This window comes from Equus caballus, chromosome 10, assembly GCF_041296265.1.
Source record: "Equus caballus isolate H_3958 breed thoroughbred chromosome 10, TB-T2T, whole genome shotgun sequence".
Classification (NCBI taxonomy): domain Eukaryota; kingdom Metazoa; phylum Chordata; class Mammalia; order Perissodactyla; family Equidae; genus Equus; species Equus caballus.
Window position 1 is genome coordinate 25,298,599 of NC_091693.1, and position 17,877 is coordinate 25,316,475.

The 17,877-nt window shown below is 57.1% G+C and overlaps 1 protein-coding gene across 2 annotated transcripts; it reads left to right on the forward strand.

Moving 5' to 3' along the window:
• Positions 1-848: 848 nt before the first annotated feature.
• U2AF2 (U2 small nuclear RNA auxiliary factor 2) lies at positions 849-17,722 on the forward strand. 2 transcript variants are annotated; one of them, XM_005596561.4, is made up of 12 exons: positions 849-990; positions 4,925-5,060; positions 5,838-5,882; positions 6,163-6,266; positions 6,557-6,708; positions 7,931-8,047; positions 8,240-8,378; positions 13,354-13,433; positions 13,516-13,638; positions 13,944-14,042; positions 14,301-14,549; positions 16,959-17,722. In XM_005596561.4, exons 1-12 carry the CDS (start codon positions 942-944, stop codon positions 17,091-17,093), a joined length of 1,428 nt encoding a protein of 475 aa, XP_005596618.1. In that variant the 5' UTR covers positions 849-941; the 3' UTR covers positions 17,094-17,722. The 2 variants fall into 2 exon arrangements, with proteins under 2 accessions (XP_005596618.1, XP_001496159.3); XM_001496109.7 differs by having other exon boundaries at positions 13,944-14,030.
• The last annotated feature ends 155 nt before the right edge of the window (positions 17,723-17,877 follow it).

The following is a 17,877-nucleotide window of genomic DNA, read 5'->3' on the forward strand; positions in this document are numbered from 1 at the left end:
CGCAGCGGCCGCGCGCACCTTTCACCCCGCTGGCTGCTTTTGTCTCGCGCAACCTTCCTGGGCCCTCCGCGAGATCGGTCCTTCTTTTCCTCCACACTCCCCACCCGGAGAGCCAGGTGCTGAGAGCCGGGACCCCTCCCCTTCCCCGTATTCCTTCCCCTGACCCACCTCACCGCCGTCCTCCCTCCCTTTTCGGTTCCCGAAGCCGGAAGGAGCCGAAGTGCTGACGGAAAAAGCCGAAGCTGTCTCCCGTGAGTGAGGCCTTCCCGAAGCGGTAGCGGAAGAAGCCGAAGTTCTCCGGGGAGGGAGGAGAGAGCGAGTGCAATCTCCGGAAAGAGCCGAAGCTTGGAATCGAGTTTAATCTCTGGGAGGGTCCGAGGGCGAGCGCCGGAAACCTTCGGGAAAGTGCCAAAGTCCGGGACGATTAGGATTGTCGGAAGTAGCTGATTGCTTGGGCAGGGCCGAAGGAGAAGAGCAGGATCTGCGGAAGCTGCCGAAGACTGGGACGGTTTGAATTGTTGGAAGAAGCCGAACTCTTGGGGGAGGGCTGAGCGCCAAGGAACGCGAGGACCTACGGAAACACCCGAACGTTGAGGAGCTAATTTCCGAAAAGTTACGAAAGCCTTCGAAGCCGGCGAAATCCTCACTTCGGGTGTTTTCGGAAGCAGCCGAAGTTGCCGCTCCCAACTCCTTCCTCTACGGTCCGGAAACAGCCGACGCGTTTCGGAGCCGGCTCTGGGGGGAGGGCGGGCGGGTGGGGAGAGGGGCGGAGCCGGGGCGGGGCGGGCGGGAGGCCCGGGCTTGATTAGGTAGGAGGCGGCGGAGCGCCGGCGGCGGCCGGAAGTAGCCGAAGCGAGCGGCGGAAGTAGCCGAAGCGGCCGGAGCGGGCGGGCGGCAAGGCGAGTCGAGAGCTGCACAGGGCCCTACGCGGCCGCCTCAGCATGTCGGACTTCGACGAGTTCGAGCGGCAGCTCAACGAGAATAAGCAAGGTGAGGGCGCCGGGGGCGCGGGGCGGCGGGCGGTGCGGCTCTTGGCTTCCCTTAGCGGCCCCCGCCATTTTTCCCCTCGCTTCCCCCTCCTCTCAGGGCCGCGCGGGGGCCCCCCCCGCCCGGCGCGCGCCTCGCTCACGTGACCTCTCGGCGTGCCGCCGCGCGCGGGAGGGGAGGGGGCGGCGGGCGCGGGCCTCGGACGCATGCGCGCCGCGTTCGGGTCTGCGCCCCACGTGGTCCCGGCGGAGGCGGCGCGGACCGGACGGGCTTACTGGGCTTCCGCTTGCGGGCTGTTTTTTAATAATCTGGAAAGGAGGTGATATATACGTTTCGGGTCCCGCAATCCCTCGTTTTTCTCCCGCTGCCTCGGCACTTCCGCTTCCGGCTGGGCCCGCGTCTCTCGTCTCCACGCCCCCTTTGTTCCAAAATGGCGGTTGTGAGCCCCCCCACCCCCCGCCTTCACGTGGGCGCGGGGTTGGCCGGCCTGCTCCCGCGGTCGTCTTTTGCGTTGTGTCCTGCGGACTCGCCTGCCAGGGTCCCCGCCCCGGCTCTTGTCGTGGGGCGCCTCAGGTCAACGCGTGCGACGCGCGGGTTTTCTCCTCAAAAAGGGACGTCTCGTGTCATTTTAAAGTGCGCCCCCCACGCGCGTGCATCCTCGTTGCACGTGGGCTTTGTCGGCCCCAATAATTGCAATATGGAGTGTTTGTCCGCATCCTGCCCCAACTGGAGACAGACCTCCTCTCCTGTCGCATCCCAAACTGGGGGCCCCTGAGCTCAGCCTCTTAAATCTTCTCAACGTGGACATGGGGAAACAGGCTTGGAGCGAGTAGGGACCGGTTCTGTTGGGTATCGTAGGGGAGGGTGAGGGGCAAGCAGTCCTCAGGGGATGCCGAGTCAGCGCCGGGCCGTGCTGGTGCCGATCAGTATGCAGGCTGCAAGGTTTTCAGAACTTGGAGAGTCGTTAGACAGTTGAAAAATCCTTCTTGTCTCCCTATTTGGGTTTGAAGGTGAAGAAACTTAGGCCTAGGGAAGGGGAGGCTCTTGAGGAGGGCTGAATGAGGGGCGCAGCAATTATTTTGAAGCAGCCTAGAGTTGGGTCGGGGGCGGCTGGATGAGGGGACCGCGCCCGGGGAAGGAGCCACGTGGACTGCGTGCCCGCGGCGTGTGTCTGCGTTTAGGTGAGGCGCCGCTGACAGCACGGGCTCTGGAGTTGGCGTACTTGCGTCAGATGTCTACTTTGTTGCCTCGTAGTTGTGCTACTTTAATATCTTTATGCCTGTTTGTTTCATCTCTGGGTTGACCATCATCGTTCTTTTGTTACTGGGTTTTTGGAATTAATAAGGATGGTAGCAGTGAAGGTTGCAGTTAAACTCCGAGCGCTTTTCGCTGAGTTCTTTGTATGGTTTTTCTGAGTGGATCTTTATAACAGATCTGTGAGGCTGGAGTGCTTCTCTTCCTTTTGCGAAGGAGGAAACAGCCTCAGAAAGTTTAAAAACTTTCCCAGGTCTAGTTAGAGCAGAGCTGAGATTAAATGGGGTAACGTATGTAAAGTGTGTGGTGTGTGGTTTGGCATACACTAGGTGTCCTATAAGTGCTGTTTTTTGCTGTGAAATCATCCGTGGCGTAGTAAGCTCCTTCTTAGGAAGTAGAGAGGCAAGGCAGGTTCTCGTCGTCTTCAGTGATGGTGTCAGGGTTGGGGAAGGGTAGGGAAAGGTGTTTTTCGGACGTCATTCTGCCAAGTCTTCATACACCTGGTGGGTAGACGTGACTGTCATTTAGAGAAGAGGAAGCCAAGTTTTAAAGGTTTGATTGTCTTTGCGTGGTTTTATCCAGTTGGAAAGTGGAAAAGCTGAAACTGACGCTGAGCCCTGGTTGGCTGCAAGGCCACGTTCCACTACCCTGCTTCGCCAGGTGGAGCTGATTGAGCCCTTCCTTGAGGCTTTTGCGGATGTGCTGCCTGGGTGCTCATCCCCGCCGGTACCGGGAGGCCAGACCTTCAGCCCTGGCTCATCTCCTGGGTTTGTGGCGCTGTTTCCACAAGGTGGCCACAGCATTTTGAGCAAGCGAATCTCCTTTCTGTTCTGATCTGTCCAGTGTGGGTGTATGTGGAGGGAGCTCTTGCTTTAGGAGGAAGCCCTTCGCACGTGTTTGTCTCTGTGGACCGGCCTCTTCACCACAGCTCCCCCTGCGTAGTGTATCTGTGTCTGCAGGGAATTAATTTCCTCGCCTGGGTTCTGGGCAACCAGCAGGCATCACTGCTCCCTCCCTGTTGGCTCCTCTCTGCCTGCTTGTCTGTTTTGGAGCCTCAGCAGCAGGAGAGGCTTTTGGGGCTCCCAGCCTGCCCATTTCACAGGTGTGGAGCCAGCGGCCCAAAGCCCCAGGCCAGTTCTCTTCCCCGTGCCCAGTGCCTGTGTGCCTCCCTCCTACTTTACACTGCCCGCCTGGTGGCCGTGCCTTTTTCCAGTCTTTGATTTACTTTGTGTTTTTTTTGCCTGCAAGGAGCTAATCCTATTGTTATTAGTGGTTCCAGCCAGACTCTGGAGTTTTCTGCCTGACTCGAGTTCAGGAGTGTGGCCTAGTGTTCAACTGAACTCGCTGATGTGATAGGATGAACGTTTGGGATTCACCATTTCCTTGCTTTTTGGCCTTGGGCCAGTCATGTGACCACCCTGTGCCTCAGTTTCTCTCTTTGTTCATGAGCTCCCAGGGAGTTTTCTCCAGGATTAGGTACAAGTGAAGCTATTTGGCATGGTTTCAGGAGGTGTCCCAGTGTTTGCTGTTAGGTTTTTTCCTATTCTAAAGTGTATGTTTTTCCTGGATTTTTAGTGACTCTGGAATTGAGATTTGTTTACAGAAAGTTCGTATTTAATTGCTTTAGAAAAACAAGACAAGACACTATGGTTGAGGCTGAAGTCCACTTGGACGTTCTCTTCTTGTGGCCTCTTCCACCTCCTGTCCCCAGACACATGGTAGAGTCTGTAGGTATGTTAACACGTGCCTGACGGGGAGTTGAGGAGTCAGTGGTGGCTTTGAACCAAGGAAATAGAGTGCAGTGCAGTGCCCCAGTTCTTGGTTTAGCCTGCACCTCCTTCACAGGCTGAAAGGTCTGTTGGTGACCCCAGGGTCTGTGGTTTTGCTGGCAAAGTTGTGCTCCGTTCCTAGGTACTGCCCCCAGGCCAGTGAGGGGCTTGAAGGGTGACTGGAGGCTGGTCTAGAGGCTGGCGGAGAGCTCTTGGAGAATGCCCTGACCCCAGTCCCCGTGTGCTTGCCTTTGAGGGAGTGAGCTGGCAGGATGGGGGCGGGGTTTGGGATTTGGGTCTGGGTGGGGCACTGGGCGGGGCATCTCCCCCCATTCCAAATTCAGAAAGAGGGACCTCTGGGGAAGGTGTTCTGCGTTATTCACCCGGTTGGGAAGGTACGGGTTGGGTTTCCCTGCTTCTTGGGGATGTGAGATCCTGCCTGGCACCTGACGGTGGTGGGGCTATGGGTGCCAGCTGGTTGAGGAGGTCTTTCCTAAGGGGTCACTGAGTCCCTTCAGGAAAACATCATTGGGTCTCTTGATTCCCCAGCCTCTAGCCCTGCCCCTCTCAGGGACGACCCTGGGGTCAGGCCCCTCAGCCCTCGAGGGGGACCAGGAGCCAGCCTCCTCTGTCTTCTCTGGCTCCCCAGCTCCTCCTGAGCATCCTCAGGTATCTTACACCCCGGGGGCATTTCCAGGCCCTGTCCCCTCAGGTAACCAGCTCCCGTCCCCCTGGTGCCCCAGGGTCCTTGGACTCACTTATGGACCCAGGAAGCCTGCTCTCTCCCCTCCTCCATCGAATCCCGTCCCCTTGGGGGTGGACTCCCTGGGGCTTGGGTCATAGCCACCAGTGTGAGGGTGGGCTGGGCCGGGTCATCCCTCAGCTCATCCTCCTGCCCCCCGACCCTTGCCCAGAGCGGGACAAGGAGAACCGGCACCGAAAGCGCAGCCACAGCCGCTCTCGAAGCCGAGACCGCAAGCGTCGGAGCCGGAGCCGGGACCGGCGAAACCGGGACCAGAGGAGCGCCTCTCGAGATAGGCGGCGAAGAAGGTACCAGGGCTCAGGGACCCTGGCTGGGCACGGATGGGGGTGGGCCAGCCTGGGAGGGGAGCAGTGGGGGTGTCCCTGTGCTTAGACTGTGTGCCGACTGCGTCCCTGGGCCTCTCTGGTTTCTCTCTTTGTGTGTGTCTAGGGGAGGGATTTGCTGCTTGTCTGTCTTGAATTCAGGTTTTTCCCTGTTTGGGGGGTTTCCTATAGTTTTTGGTGGGTTGTTGCTGTTGAGTGTGGAGACAGTGTTGATTCTGTCTTTCTTCGTGAGGGGCTCCCCCCTTCCCTGACTCCGAGGGCCGTTTCTTCTTTTCCACTCTCTTTCTCTGTGGTTTTCTGTGGGACTGTCTTCAGTGGGATGGGGGGGCGGGCTGTGCACTGCCTCCCGGGAAAAGGGAGTTCTTGGGCAACATTTCTGCCCTGGGCAGCTTTGTGGCTTGGGGGTGTTGGTTTTCTGTTCTTCTTGTGCCTCTTCCCTCCCTTGGCTCCCCTCTCTGTTCCCTCTGCCCCCCTTAGGTGAGGAAGGGTGGGAAGTCCTCCTGCCACCTCCCATCTCAGTGTCTCCAACTAGGAAGTGGTCTGTCTGGTCCTTCCTCCCTTTCTCTTTGTTGAGGTGGGAGGTTTTGGGGGGGGGAATGGCAGGGCCGAGGGGGCCTGCTTGCCGCTTGTTTGCCTCGGCCCTGCCCCCGGCCTCAGGGCTCAGTCTGCTTGGGGGGTGTGGTGTGTGGGGGAGTCGAGGGTCCCCAGTCACCCTCCCCATGCCTTTCCCTCCCCCCCCAGCAAACCTTTGACCAGAGGCGCTAAAGAGGAGCACGGTGGACTGATGTGAGCTTCTCTTCCTGTCCCTTCCCCCTGACGTCCACTCCCTTTGCCTCCCTCCCTGCACCCTACCCTGTCCTCGTCCAGCCCTGGCCCGAGCACTGGGGAAGAGATTTCACCTGCCTTGAAACGAGCACCCTACCCCAGGCCTGGGCGCGGCCCTGACCCACATTCTCTCCCTCCTGGAGAGTGCTGAACTACTGGTGGGGAGCCTGGGGGGGCTCACAGGCCCACCTTTGGTCAGACTGAGGTCGCCCTGCCCCCCTCTCCCCTCCCCCTCCCCCAGTCGTTCCCCTCGCCATGAGAAGAAGAAGAAGGTCCGCAAATACTGGGATGTGCCCCCGCCCGGCTTCGAGCACATCACGCCCATGCAGTATAAGGCCATGCAAGGTAGGTGCTGGCTGCTGCTCTGTCACTCTCACTGTTGGGGAGGGAGCAGGTGAGGTTTGCACCCTGGGCTCTCTGCTCTGCCCTTTTGAAGCCCCCATCGGGGAGTGGGGATGACGCCTCCGTTGGGCTCCTGTCAGGATGCCTGGCTTCTCAGAGGCAGCAGTTCTGGGGGGTGCTGTGGCTGAGCCGGCCCACCTGAGCTTGTCTGTCAGGGAGCCGCCCCCCTCCCGTGGATGAGGACAGGGAGCTCTCAGAGTGCGTCGTCTGATCCTGTTCCATTGCTTTTGAAGCTGCGGGTCAGATTCCAGCCACCGCCCTTCTCCCCACCATGACCCCTGACGGTCTGGCTGTGACCCCGACACCGGTACCTGTGGTCGGGAGCCAGATGACCAGACAGGCCCGGCGCCTCTACGTGGGCAACATCCCCTTTGGCATAACTGAGGTACTGCCCTCCCCTGCCCATCCCCTGCCCCTATCCTCTCCCCACTCCCACCCACTCCTCCCCTCCGTTCCCTCCCCGAACCTGCACGGGTCAGACTCTGCTCCTGCAAGACCCCCCCGGCCCCCTCCCAGACGGACCGATGGAGTTGAGCCAGCCAGGGGCCGGGCTGGGGGTGGCCCTCTCCCTCCCTCCTCTTCCCCTCTCCCGTTTCCCCTCCCCCACCCTCCTCCAGCAACCCAGGGATCAAGCACACACATAACGTACCTACGAATCCGAATCTGAATCCAGAGAGACAGAGAGGGAGACTCGGACACACACACAGACGCACGCTCCCCTCAATTTTTTCTGACACGCCTCTCATTCTCTGCCGCCTGTCCCCATCCTCTCCCACATCCCTCCCATGGTCGCTGCTCTTTTATTTTTGATCGCCCTGACCCCCACCTTCCCCACCGCTCCTCTCCCCTTCCCCTCTCCCCACCCCCTCCCGTGGCACCCCCTGAGAATCCCGAGATCAAAGAGTTGTTTCCATTTCTCTTTAAAGTGAAATATTGTGGGGCTGAGATCCCTCGTAGCAACAAAAAGTTTGCTACCATCGTCGAAGGCAAGTAAGGTCCATTCTGACTTTCTCAACCTGCACTTTGCTACATTTGATAAACCAGCCCCCGGACTCCAGGGCCAGATCCCTCCACATCACTCTTTTCTCCTCCCCTCCCGCCCACCCTCCTCCCTCTTCCTCCGCCCTGCGTCCCTCCGCCCCTCCCCTCTGTCCCTTTGCTCGCCTCTCTGTCCTGCTGCTGCTCCACTTTCCTACCATCTTCCTCTTGTTGTCGCTGCTGGATGTTTCTTTTTCTTGTGTCCTGTCATCTTGTTTCTTTGGTTTGTGTTTTCTCTTCTCATCGTGGTTTCCTTGCATCTTTCTTGAACTCTCTCTCCTTCCCCTGGTTGGGGCCCCTGTGGCTCTTCCCACCCTCCTGTCCTGCCTTCTGGCCCCTGGCTGCCTCTTGCCTCTGCTTCCACCCTGTTTTTCATTTCCTCCTGCTTCTCTTCCTACCGTGGACTCTTGCCCACCGTATTCCCCTGTTCCCGCCCCTCTCCTTCCCTCTCCCATCCCTCCTCCCTCTCCCCTCACCCCCAAACCCCTCTGTGTCTCCCTCTCTCACCCTTCCCCTCCTCTCTCCACCTCCCTTCCCCCGCCCCCCCCTGTCTCCTATTCCCTCTGCAGGAGGCCATGATGGACTTCTTCAACGCCCAGATGCGCCTGGGGGGCCTGACTCAGGCCCCTGGCAATCCCGTCTTGGCTGTGCAGATTAACCAGGACAAGAACTTTGCCTTCTTGGAGGTGAGCTGGGTGTTGGGTGGGTCGGGGAGTGTGTGCTGCTCTGGCTCCAGCACCTCGGCAGCAGCCCTTGTTTTCCCTGGGCCCTTCTGTGGTCCCTTCTCCACTGGCTTGCTGTCTAGAGCCCCCCGGGGGGTGGGGGGCTGGACTGGCCACTGACCCTTGCCCTTCACTACCTCCTCCTCTTTCTTCCAGTTCCGCTCAGTGGACGAGACCACCCAGGCCATGGCCTTTGATGGCATCATCTTCCAGGGCCAGTCGCTGAAGATCCGCAGGCCTCATGACTACCAGCCCCTGCCTGGCATGTCGGAGAACCCCTCCGTCTATGTGCCCGGTGAGTGGGGGTCTTGTCCCACCCTCCCCTCTACAGCCCAGCTGGAGCTACTTGGGAAGCAGTGTGAGTGCTTTGGAATGGACACATCTTCTCATCCCAGCCCCCAAACCTTTGGGAGTTGGATGTTCTCCCTACTTGGCAGAGGTGGCACCCGGGGCCCAGAGAGGGTGAACTGTTCTGTGCTTGAAGATGCACGGCTTGTAAGTGGCAGAGCCTTGACCAGACCAAAGATGTTGCGGGGAGTGAGGGGCCCCTGGCTCAGGGACCTGAGGGATCAGTGTGAGCATGTATGTACGTGCGGGTCAGCAGTTTGCTGGGAGGGAGAGCTCCTGGTGTGGGGTCCGTCTGACACCTGGATATTCTCTCATTTTTTTGTCTCAGTGCTTCTGTTGACGCCTCTGCTGTTCTTCACAGCTGTGTTCAGTATCATTCTGGGTTGGTAGATAACGTAGTAGAGCTAGGGTTGGCAGGCTTTTTTCTGTCAGGGGCCAGATAGTAAATATGGGCTTTGTGGGCCGTAAGTAGTTGAAATTACTCTATTCTGTGGTTGTAATGTCAAAGCAGCCACAGACAATACCTAAACAAGTGGGTGTGGCCCTGTCTCATATGCCTTAATATTTATGGATACCGACATTTGAGTTTCATCTAAGATTCGTGTGTCATGAAATAGCTTTTCCAAAGGCTTGCTGGCTGTGCAGAGACAGGCAGTGGGCCAGACTCGACGTGCAGGCTGTTTGCCGCCCCCTGTGGCCAGCAGATGGGGTGTAAGGATTCGGGCCTCTGAGGCCCTGTTGGAGTGTGGGGAGCACAGTGGGGTTGGAGGAGCCAGTGCTGCTGTAGCTGAGCTGGGAGGCCCCGGTCTCAGGCCCCTGGGCTTGTTCTGGGAAAGGTAGAGTGAGCGCTCGTGTGCTCTGGGTGTGGAGGGAGTAAGCCAGGCCCTTGGGGTTAGAGAATGTGGGGTTCTTTGCTGAGGCTTTGCACTGAAGGACACCTTGTAGAAACTGAGTCAACACTTTGCAAAGTGGGGGAATGTAGCGTCACAGGGCAGCACCTCGGGACTCGGTGCTGGGTCCCCGGCTTGTCTCCAGTGCTTTGTGTATAATGGTTTGGGTAAATTCCATGCATATATTTAACTTTTTTCAAAATGGGGTAAGATGCGTAGTGACATTCTTTAAGTGTACAGCCTGATGACTTTTTGTGTTGTGCGTACGTCTGTGGGACTATCTCCCAGATCAAGCTACAGAAATTTTCTATTTTTTTCTTTTCTTTTTCTCTTTCTTTTTTAAAGATTGGCACCTGAGCTAACAACTGTTGCCAATCTTTTCCCCCCCGCCTTGCGTTTTTCTCCCAAAATCCCCCCAGTACATAGTTGTATATTTTAGTTGTGGGTCCTTCTAGTTGTGGCATATGGGATGCCGCCTCAACATGGCCTAATGAGTGGTGCCATGTCCGTCCCCAGGATCCGAACCCTGGGCTGCAGAAGTGAAGCCTGCAAACTTAATCACTCGGCCACAGGGTTGGCCCCACAGAACTTTTCTTTGTGCCTTTTCCTAGTAAATTTGATGTGTTTTAATTCATTTTTAATTATGGAAGGAGGCCACCCACTTGCTGATGCTTACTGTGTTAGGCACTGTCCCAGCTGTGCTCTGTGGATCTGTTTATCTTTGTGGATTTGTTTATCTTTGTGACAGTCCTATAGTGTAAGGGTTGGCAAGTGACAACTTGGGAGCCAAATATGGCCTACTGCCTGTTTTTTAAATAAAGGTTTATTGGCACAGCCATGCTTTCTCGTGCATTGTCTAGGCTACTTTTGTGCTGCAGTGGTCAAGTTGAGTAGTGACAGAGACCGTATGGCCCACAAACTGAAAATATTTACTACTTGCCCTTTCCTCAAAAGGTTTGCCACCCACTGCTTGGTAGATACTGTGACCTGAGGCCTGGGATGAGTAATAAGTTGCTCAGGGGTGTGATTAGCTGTATTCCCAGCGAGGTATCTTGATGCCTGGAGTCTGGGGGCCTCCTTCCCTGTGGTGCCTCCTACTTGTGGAAGCGGAGGCATCGCAGACACGAAGACAGTTGCTTTCGATCAGTTGCTTTTGGTCATCTTCCCTTAGTTCAGGCTCTTTTCTAGAGGTGGCCGTGATTAAGCAGTAGAAAGATCATTCATTGGTCTTCTTGCTTTGGGATTTGCCTATCCAGAGGAGCCTGGGGGTCCAGATTGCCGTGATGGGGTGAATCTTCCTTTTGGGAGGTGGTGGCAGGAAGTGCGATTCTGCCAGCAGGTTAAGCATCCTCTGGTGCTACTTTCTCTGTAATAGAGCTAGTGTTTTTCTCCAAGAAAAATCAATTTTATGGCTAGAAGGGAAAAGCATTTGATAAACTTTAACAGACATTTTTGCTGGAAAAGAAACGTTTAAGGAACCTGGAAGACAACTTCCTTACCTGTATAACGGGTGAGGACCTGAAACTGTAAGCGTGCGTCATCCGGAGTCATGAAACCTTAAACATGTTCCTACTGAAGTCAGGCCCAACTGTGCAGTGCCGATGTAGGGTCCTGGTCGGTTCTTTCAAGACCAGATGGAAATTGGGAGCAGGGAGAGGAGGAACTGTCTTTGCGAGTCAGAAAAGCACCATAATCTTTGAATTTGCGAATTCAGCTTATCTCTGAGCGCCCGCCCTGTGCCGAGCTTACCCAGGGTGAGTCTGACTCTGCCTCAGGAGGCTCCTGCCTGTGGGGAGTCGCCCACTCCCTCAATGAGATTGTCCTGGGTCAGGCCCAGTGGTCAGCGCTGGGGGCACAGCAGTGCCCGAGGCAGTCATGGCCCTCCTGCTGAGAAGGAGGTAATTGCTGGCAGAAGAAAAGATTGCTCAGTTGTAGGGGGACCCGGGGAGGGGGGTTCTTTGGAGTTTGAGGGAGGCCTTAGAGCTGAGGATGGGAGGTAGCCCCTCTGGTAGAGAACAGATGTGTGAAGCAGGGAGGAGCCCACTGCCGGTGTGTTGGGGGCTTGCCTCTTGTCAGGAGATGAGAGCGTCAGGGGCTTGATTTTGAGTGCTAAGGCCGACCTGGGTTCCCAATTTGCATTGCCCTTTCCTGGCCGAGTGACCTTAAATAGGTCACTGTCCTTCTCTGCATCAGAGCCAATGTCCACAAAGGGTCTGCAGTCACTGCAGCGCTGACTGAATGCCCCCTGGCACTGGTCCAGGCCCGGCCGCAGGCCTCGTCCCAAGTGTGCACTTGGCGCGGATCGTTCTCATCCATGCGCCCTCTGCACAAGGTGTGAGCATTCTCTCCATTTCCCAGATGAGAACACTGAGGCCCAGGGGAGCCTTCCTCAGTGCTACACCCCAGATTTGAACCCAGGGAGGCTGACTCTGGTCCACTCAGTGCCCTGTGCTTCTCTGAGGTGTGGCACAGCGAGTACCAGCCCGGGCCCAACTGCCGGGGTTCACCTGTCTCTGCCACTCACCCTCAGGTGATGTAGTCTCTACTGTCTTCCTCTGCTTTTGGGCAGAGTAGCAGCACCCCAGCAAAGCCCTTGGCTTGCCGAGAGCTGCCTGTGGACTCAGGTGAGTGTGGGCCCAGAGGAAGGGAGGCTCCTTCTTCTGCCTTTGTGACCTCAGGCTGGTACTCACTCGCTGTGCCTCACTTTACCCCTGTTAGACTGCGCACAGGGCCTTGGAGAGCACTGAGGCAGTAGACTGAATGCGGTGCCTGGCCTGTGGTGAGTGAATGCTAGGTCTGCAGCCCCTGCTCCCTGTGCAGTCCTTCTGCTCATCCCACCTTGGACAGGTGGGGTCACTGGTCTGCAAGCTCCCCCGGCCCCACCCTGATGGGGCTTGACTCTGGCAGTCAGAGCGGCTGGGTTGATGCCAGCGTTTCTGCAGGGTGATGAGTGTGGGCTTGAAGGGCTGGGGTGGGTAGTGGGAGAGGGAGCCTCTGATGGGTGCAGTGGCTCAGTGTCTGAGGCTCTTTCCCGTTCCTTGTCTCACCAGTACCTCCCCCAGGGTCAGGAGCAGATTGGGTGGGGCCGCTTGTGCTGTACTGCAGAGCAAGGCAAGGCTGTGTGCCTGGCACTTGACTTTGAACTTGGAAAGTCGGGAGGAGGTCAGGCTGGTTGGGTGTTGGTCCATATTTTCATTGTCTTGTGCCAAGACACCATGCTGGGGCTCTCCGCGGCTCATGCCTGACAGGAAGGTTCCAGGAATTGGATGACATGTTTGCACACCCTGTGGAGCATTGGGCTGAACCATCTGGCAGGCACATGTTTCTGAATCCAAAGTTCAGTGGAGGGCAGGATTGGGGGCGGATGCATGGTGGTCGTTAAACCCACTCAGCTGACATGACCCTGCTGTACCAGCCCCCGCTGAGCACAGGGGACAGAGTGCTGATTCGGCTGAGCACACCTCAGCCCTCACGGACACCGAACAGCAGACTCCTCCAATGTCACATATGACTGAGGCCAGAGTGTGACTTGCCAGTGTGACTTGCTGGGGCCTGCGTAGCTGTGCCAAGTGCTGGACCATGGAGGGGAAGGACGTAGAGGCTAATGGGGAGACCTGAGTTAGGCAGCAGTGATGGGAGAGGGCTTTGAGTTGAGGCCCGAAGGATGAGGAACGGGGTTGTGTGTCATCGTGACCCCTCACCACTAGGGCCAGAACCATGTAACCTGTCAAGGTCACACAGTGTAGGTAGCAGGTTGGGTATGAGCTGGGTCTTTGTGGCCCAAGGGCAGGGACTATTGCTGCTGTGCCATGTTGTTATCTGTCACAGCGCGTCCTGACGAATGCTGCTAGAGTGAGACTTGGAGGCTGGGCAGGTTCGGGAGACTCAGTGTGTTCTCTGTCCCCCGGCTGCTGTAGCTGGGTGGGTGTGGGGACGGCGGAAACACAGGCCTCTCCCCGCAGATGCACCCCAGGGTTCTTGGTGGTACCATTGTGCTGGAAGTCAAGTCTGTCTGCTCCCTTCTTTCCTCAGGAGTTGTGTCCACTGTGGTCCCAGACTCTGCCCACAAGCTGTTCATCGGGGGCTTACCCAACTACCTAAATGATGACCAGGTAGACCCTCGCCGCCTCCTGGCCCCTTCCCCTCCCCAGCCTTGGCCCAAACAAACCCTGATAGTGTCTCGGCCCGCTGCAGGTAAAAGAGCTGCTGACATCGTTCGGGCCTCTCAAGGCCTTCAACCTGGTCAAGGACAGTGCCACGGGGCTCTCCAAGGGCTACGCCTTCTGTGAGTACGTGGACATCAACGTCACAGATCAGGTGAGCCTGGGCCCCTGATTTTGCCACACCCGCCCTTACCCCACATCCCCGCTTTGTGTCTGTGCTGAGGTCTCCCCTTCTTGGGATGGGCGGGAGGAGGCCGGCTTCAAGCAGGGCCCTGAGTGGGGGACTTGGCCCCTTTCCCTTGGTTCTGGTTCTTTCCAAGCTCTCGCCCATTTGCCTTCCCCTCTCCCCAACCAATGCCCGGCTCTGGGGTATTGTGGCTTGGGGGGAGGTGTTGGGCTCCTGGCCCCTGACCCGCACCTCTCCCCTGCGCCCCTCCACCCCTCGTCCTCCAAACGCAGGCCATTGCGGGGCTGAATGGGATGCAGCTGGGGGATAAGAAACTGCTCGTGCAGAGGGCGAGTGTGGGAGCCAAGAATGCTACGCTGGTGAGCCCCCCGGCACGTCATCTTCCATTGGCTAGAGGGACACCTGGGGGTGGGAAGGGGCTGGTGGGACTGGGGGCAGGTCCTCCTAAGCTGCGCCCCTGGCTTTCTTGGGCAGAGCTGGGAGTGGGCACCTGGGCCTTCAGGGGCAGGGCCCAGGTTTCCTTGGGCCAGCATCTGAGGGAGGGCTGGGCTGGGGAGACGGGTCTTGAGGGAGGGTGGTGTGGGCTGGACCAGGCCCCGTGATGCCCCTGTCCTCCACTGGCCCTGCAGAGCACCATCAACCAGACCCCTGTGACCCTGCAAGTGCCGGGCCTGATGAGCTCCCAGGTGCAGATGGGCGGCCACCCGACCGAGGTCTTGTGCCTCATGAACATGGTGCTGCCTGAGGAGCTGCTGGATGACGAGGAGTACGAGGAGATTGTGGAGGACGTGCGTGACGAGTGCAGCAAGTATGGGCTCGTGAAGTCCATCGAGATCCCCCGGCCCGTGGACGGCGTCGAGGTGCCTGGCTGTGGAAAGGTGTGTGTCTGTTCTCTACCCCCGCCTCTCTCTTGCTCTCTTGCTGTCTTTCTTGTGTGTGTATATGTGTGTCTCCCCTGCCCCCCACCTTTCTCTCTCTCTCTTGCTGTCTTTTTCTCGCTCTCCCTCACATACTCTCACACACCCTACTACTCTAGCCCAGAGAAGCGTGTGGCCCTTCGGTGGCCCAGGGCATGTGGTGAGGGCTGGGGAGTGCAGTGCTGTTTTGGCTGAGGACTTGGTCTCTATATCAAGGCAACTTTGGTTCAAAACCTGGCTCTGTTATGTGATCTCGTGCAAGTGTTTTGGCCTTGCCTGTGGAGTGGGGAGGAAAGTGCTAAAAGTAGTCACCACAATAAACCCACTTGTGTCTCCTGGGTGCTACACTCTTTGCTAAGCTCACCTGTGTTACCCCTGAACTCTCACAGCAGCTCCCAGAGCCCCTCCTCTGAGGACAGGGGCCACACGATCAGGTGTCTGATTCTTGTGGTCTGATTTCCGAGTGTACTGCGTCCCGTCACGTCCAAGTACTGTGCCAGCTGTAAGCACCGTGCACCACCCTTCGGGAAGCAGGGAGCATGCGTGACTTGAGTTTACTGGTCCTCTCACCCAGTGAATCTGCAGGATGCTTTTCCTGTTCTCAAGCAGGCCAGGTCCTGCGACTGGTGTTGTTAGAGACTTGGACGCTGCATTAGGCAGTAGCAGGGAAGGGAGCAGGATTGTTCTGGTCACTTTTTAGATAGGATGGTCAAAGTCAAGGTCAATAGGTGGCATTAAGCAGGCTGAAGTGATGCCCAGTTAGCCCAGCAGGCAGATGGGGACCTGGGCAGAGGGTGCAGCCAGCGCAGAGCCTGGTGTGTTTGAGGACAGTGAGGAGGCTGTTGTAGGGAGGCTTGTAGGTAGAGTGGAGAAAAGCAGAGAGTAGTAGGCGGTGAGGTCGGGGGCTGTGGCCTGGTGCGGCAGGTCTTCTAGAAAGAATGTCAGATGTTCTTTTGAGTGAGGAGGGTGGGAAGCCTTTGAGAGGCATCAAGTGTGGTTGAATGCCTGACACTCAGAGATGGTCCCTAGAAGATGGACAGGAGTGGGCGTGGAGTGTACAGCAGGGACTTAATGTGGCCCTGCAGAGCTGGGACCTGCAGGCTGGGGATTTGGATGGGGCCGAGAGGCAACGGCCATGTGATCTCTAGAGCTTTGGGAACCACCAGCTTGCTATCAGCTGGGTCAAAGATGGTGACCTGACGTAAAGCAAAGCAGGAGGATGGAGAGAAGTGGATGGATATGGGAGTCAATCAGCCTGAAGTGCCCAGGCAGTGGCGGTGCATTTGGGTATGCCATGCGAGGGAGGGAGGAGTCAGATAGGTGCGCCGACTTTGGGCGTTGGTGACTGGGCGGAAACGGCAGGTGAGAAGCAAGGGAGACATGGTCACTGTTGAGGTTCTGGCTTTGAGGTCCTGAGACAGCCCAGCAGAGATGTGTAGGAAACAGTGACCTGGACAGAGCCGCATTCCAAGCTTGGGGTCTGATAAAACTCGGGCATCATTGACACACTGATCCCGGTTTGGATGTCAGGCTGGATGAGCTTGCTTGGGGAGCAGTGGAAAGGGTGTCATGTGGGGGGGCAGAGGATGGGAGGTGGAGGGCAGGCAGTGTTTCCTCTTGCCTGCTCTTCACTGTGGGGTCGTGGAAACACATCGTCCCTGACATGTCAGTTTTGTTTAGTGCTCTCGTCAGCACTAGAGTGGAGACTGGCTCATGTAGGGGCTGAGTAAAAAGTTGTAGGAAGAACTAACAGAAAGACCCTGCCTGGTCTCTCGGATCAGCTTACCTGTTTTGTGTTTAAACTGGATTATCATTCTTTTCAAATGTACTTTAGAGAGAAACTACCCTAGTGACGTAGTAGTATTGGAGCATGTCATTTAAGTTGTATTGAAGCACACACAGCAGTGCTGTAGTGCCCCAGCACCCACGTTCAAGTGACCAATATCTTGTTCTTCATTTGTGTTAGCTTCCCCTTTTTTTTTCTGCTTAAATAATTTAAAGCCTATCTCATGTATTATATTTCATGTGAGATACTTGTGTGTTTCTCTCCTGTGGGGTGGCTCAACACAAGTGACCCCTCTCCTCTGGGGAGCTTGCCCCTGTTTCCTGTGGCTCTTGACTCAAGCCTCCCTCTGCTGTTTTCTCACTCTCCACGCCTCTGCATGTCTGGTCTGTGCTCTCTGGTTCCTTGATCCTGGCGTTATGTTGGAGTAAATGTCCCCAAACCTGTGGTGAAGCCCTCTTTCCCTTGCTCTTACTCCACAGGAGTTCTGGGTTTGGGTAGATGCTGGCTGGGTGCTGAGTGAGCCAGCTCATCTTTGGAGGTGGAGAGGCCACCTTGCCTTCACAACCTGCCTCTTGCTCCCACAGATCTTCGTGGAGTTCACCTCTGTGTTTGACTGCCAGAAAGCCATGCAGGGCCTGACGGGTCGCAAGTTCGCCAACAGAGTGGTTGTCACAAAATACTGTGACCCCGACTCTTACCACCGCCGGGACTTCTGGTAGAGGCCGTGGGGGAGGGCGGGGGCAGGGCTGGTGAGGGCTTCTCCCCCTCCCGCCCCCCCTCTTTTCCCCCTCTGAAGACGATGGGCAGAGGAGTGACAGCCGAATGACAGCCGGCAGCAACTGGAATGGCAGCAATTAAGGGTGGGGGGGTGGGGGTAGGGATTTGGGGTGGGGAGGGGATTGGGGAAGTGCGCACACAGGCCCACACAGACACACGCACCCACAGACACAGAGGGAAGGGGTCAGGATGGGGAGGGGGTGCACAGCAGGTGGGGTAGGACCCCCATAGCCCCTCTCCAGAACAGCCTCTTCTTCTCCCTTATACCCCCTTTTTCTTCCCCTTCCCCACCATAGAAACATAGCGTGTTTATATTTTATGGCCAAACTATTTTGAATTTTGTTGTCCGGTCCCCGGTGCCCTGCCGTCTCCTTTTCCAGGACCACAGCTCCCGTCCTCTTGGTCTCTGGTCCTCTCTCCGGTCCCCTCACTGGTTTCTTATGTAGTCGATTCTCTCCCTTAGTCTTCCCGGACCCGCCCCCAGCCCTGTGGCTCCTGTCCCTCTCCTACTCTGTGGCAGTTTCATATTTGCTAAGACGAATTTGCTCATTAAACATTTTGTTGTATTTTACTTTATGGAGCTGCTTTGTGTCCGGTGTGTGTAACTCCCTCTCTAGTTCTCTGGGGGTTTCCCTGCCCGTGCGCCCTGGTGCCCTTGGCACTCCCGCAAGGGGCACAGCCCGCCTACGTGGCCTGCTCCTCTGGGTCCGGCGCAGGGCGTGGTCC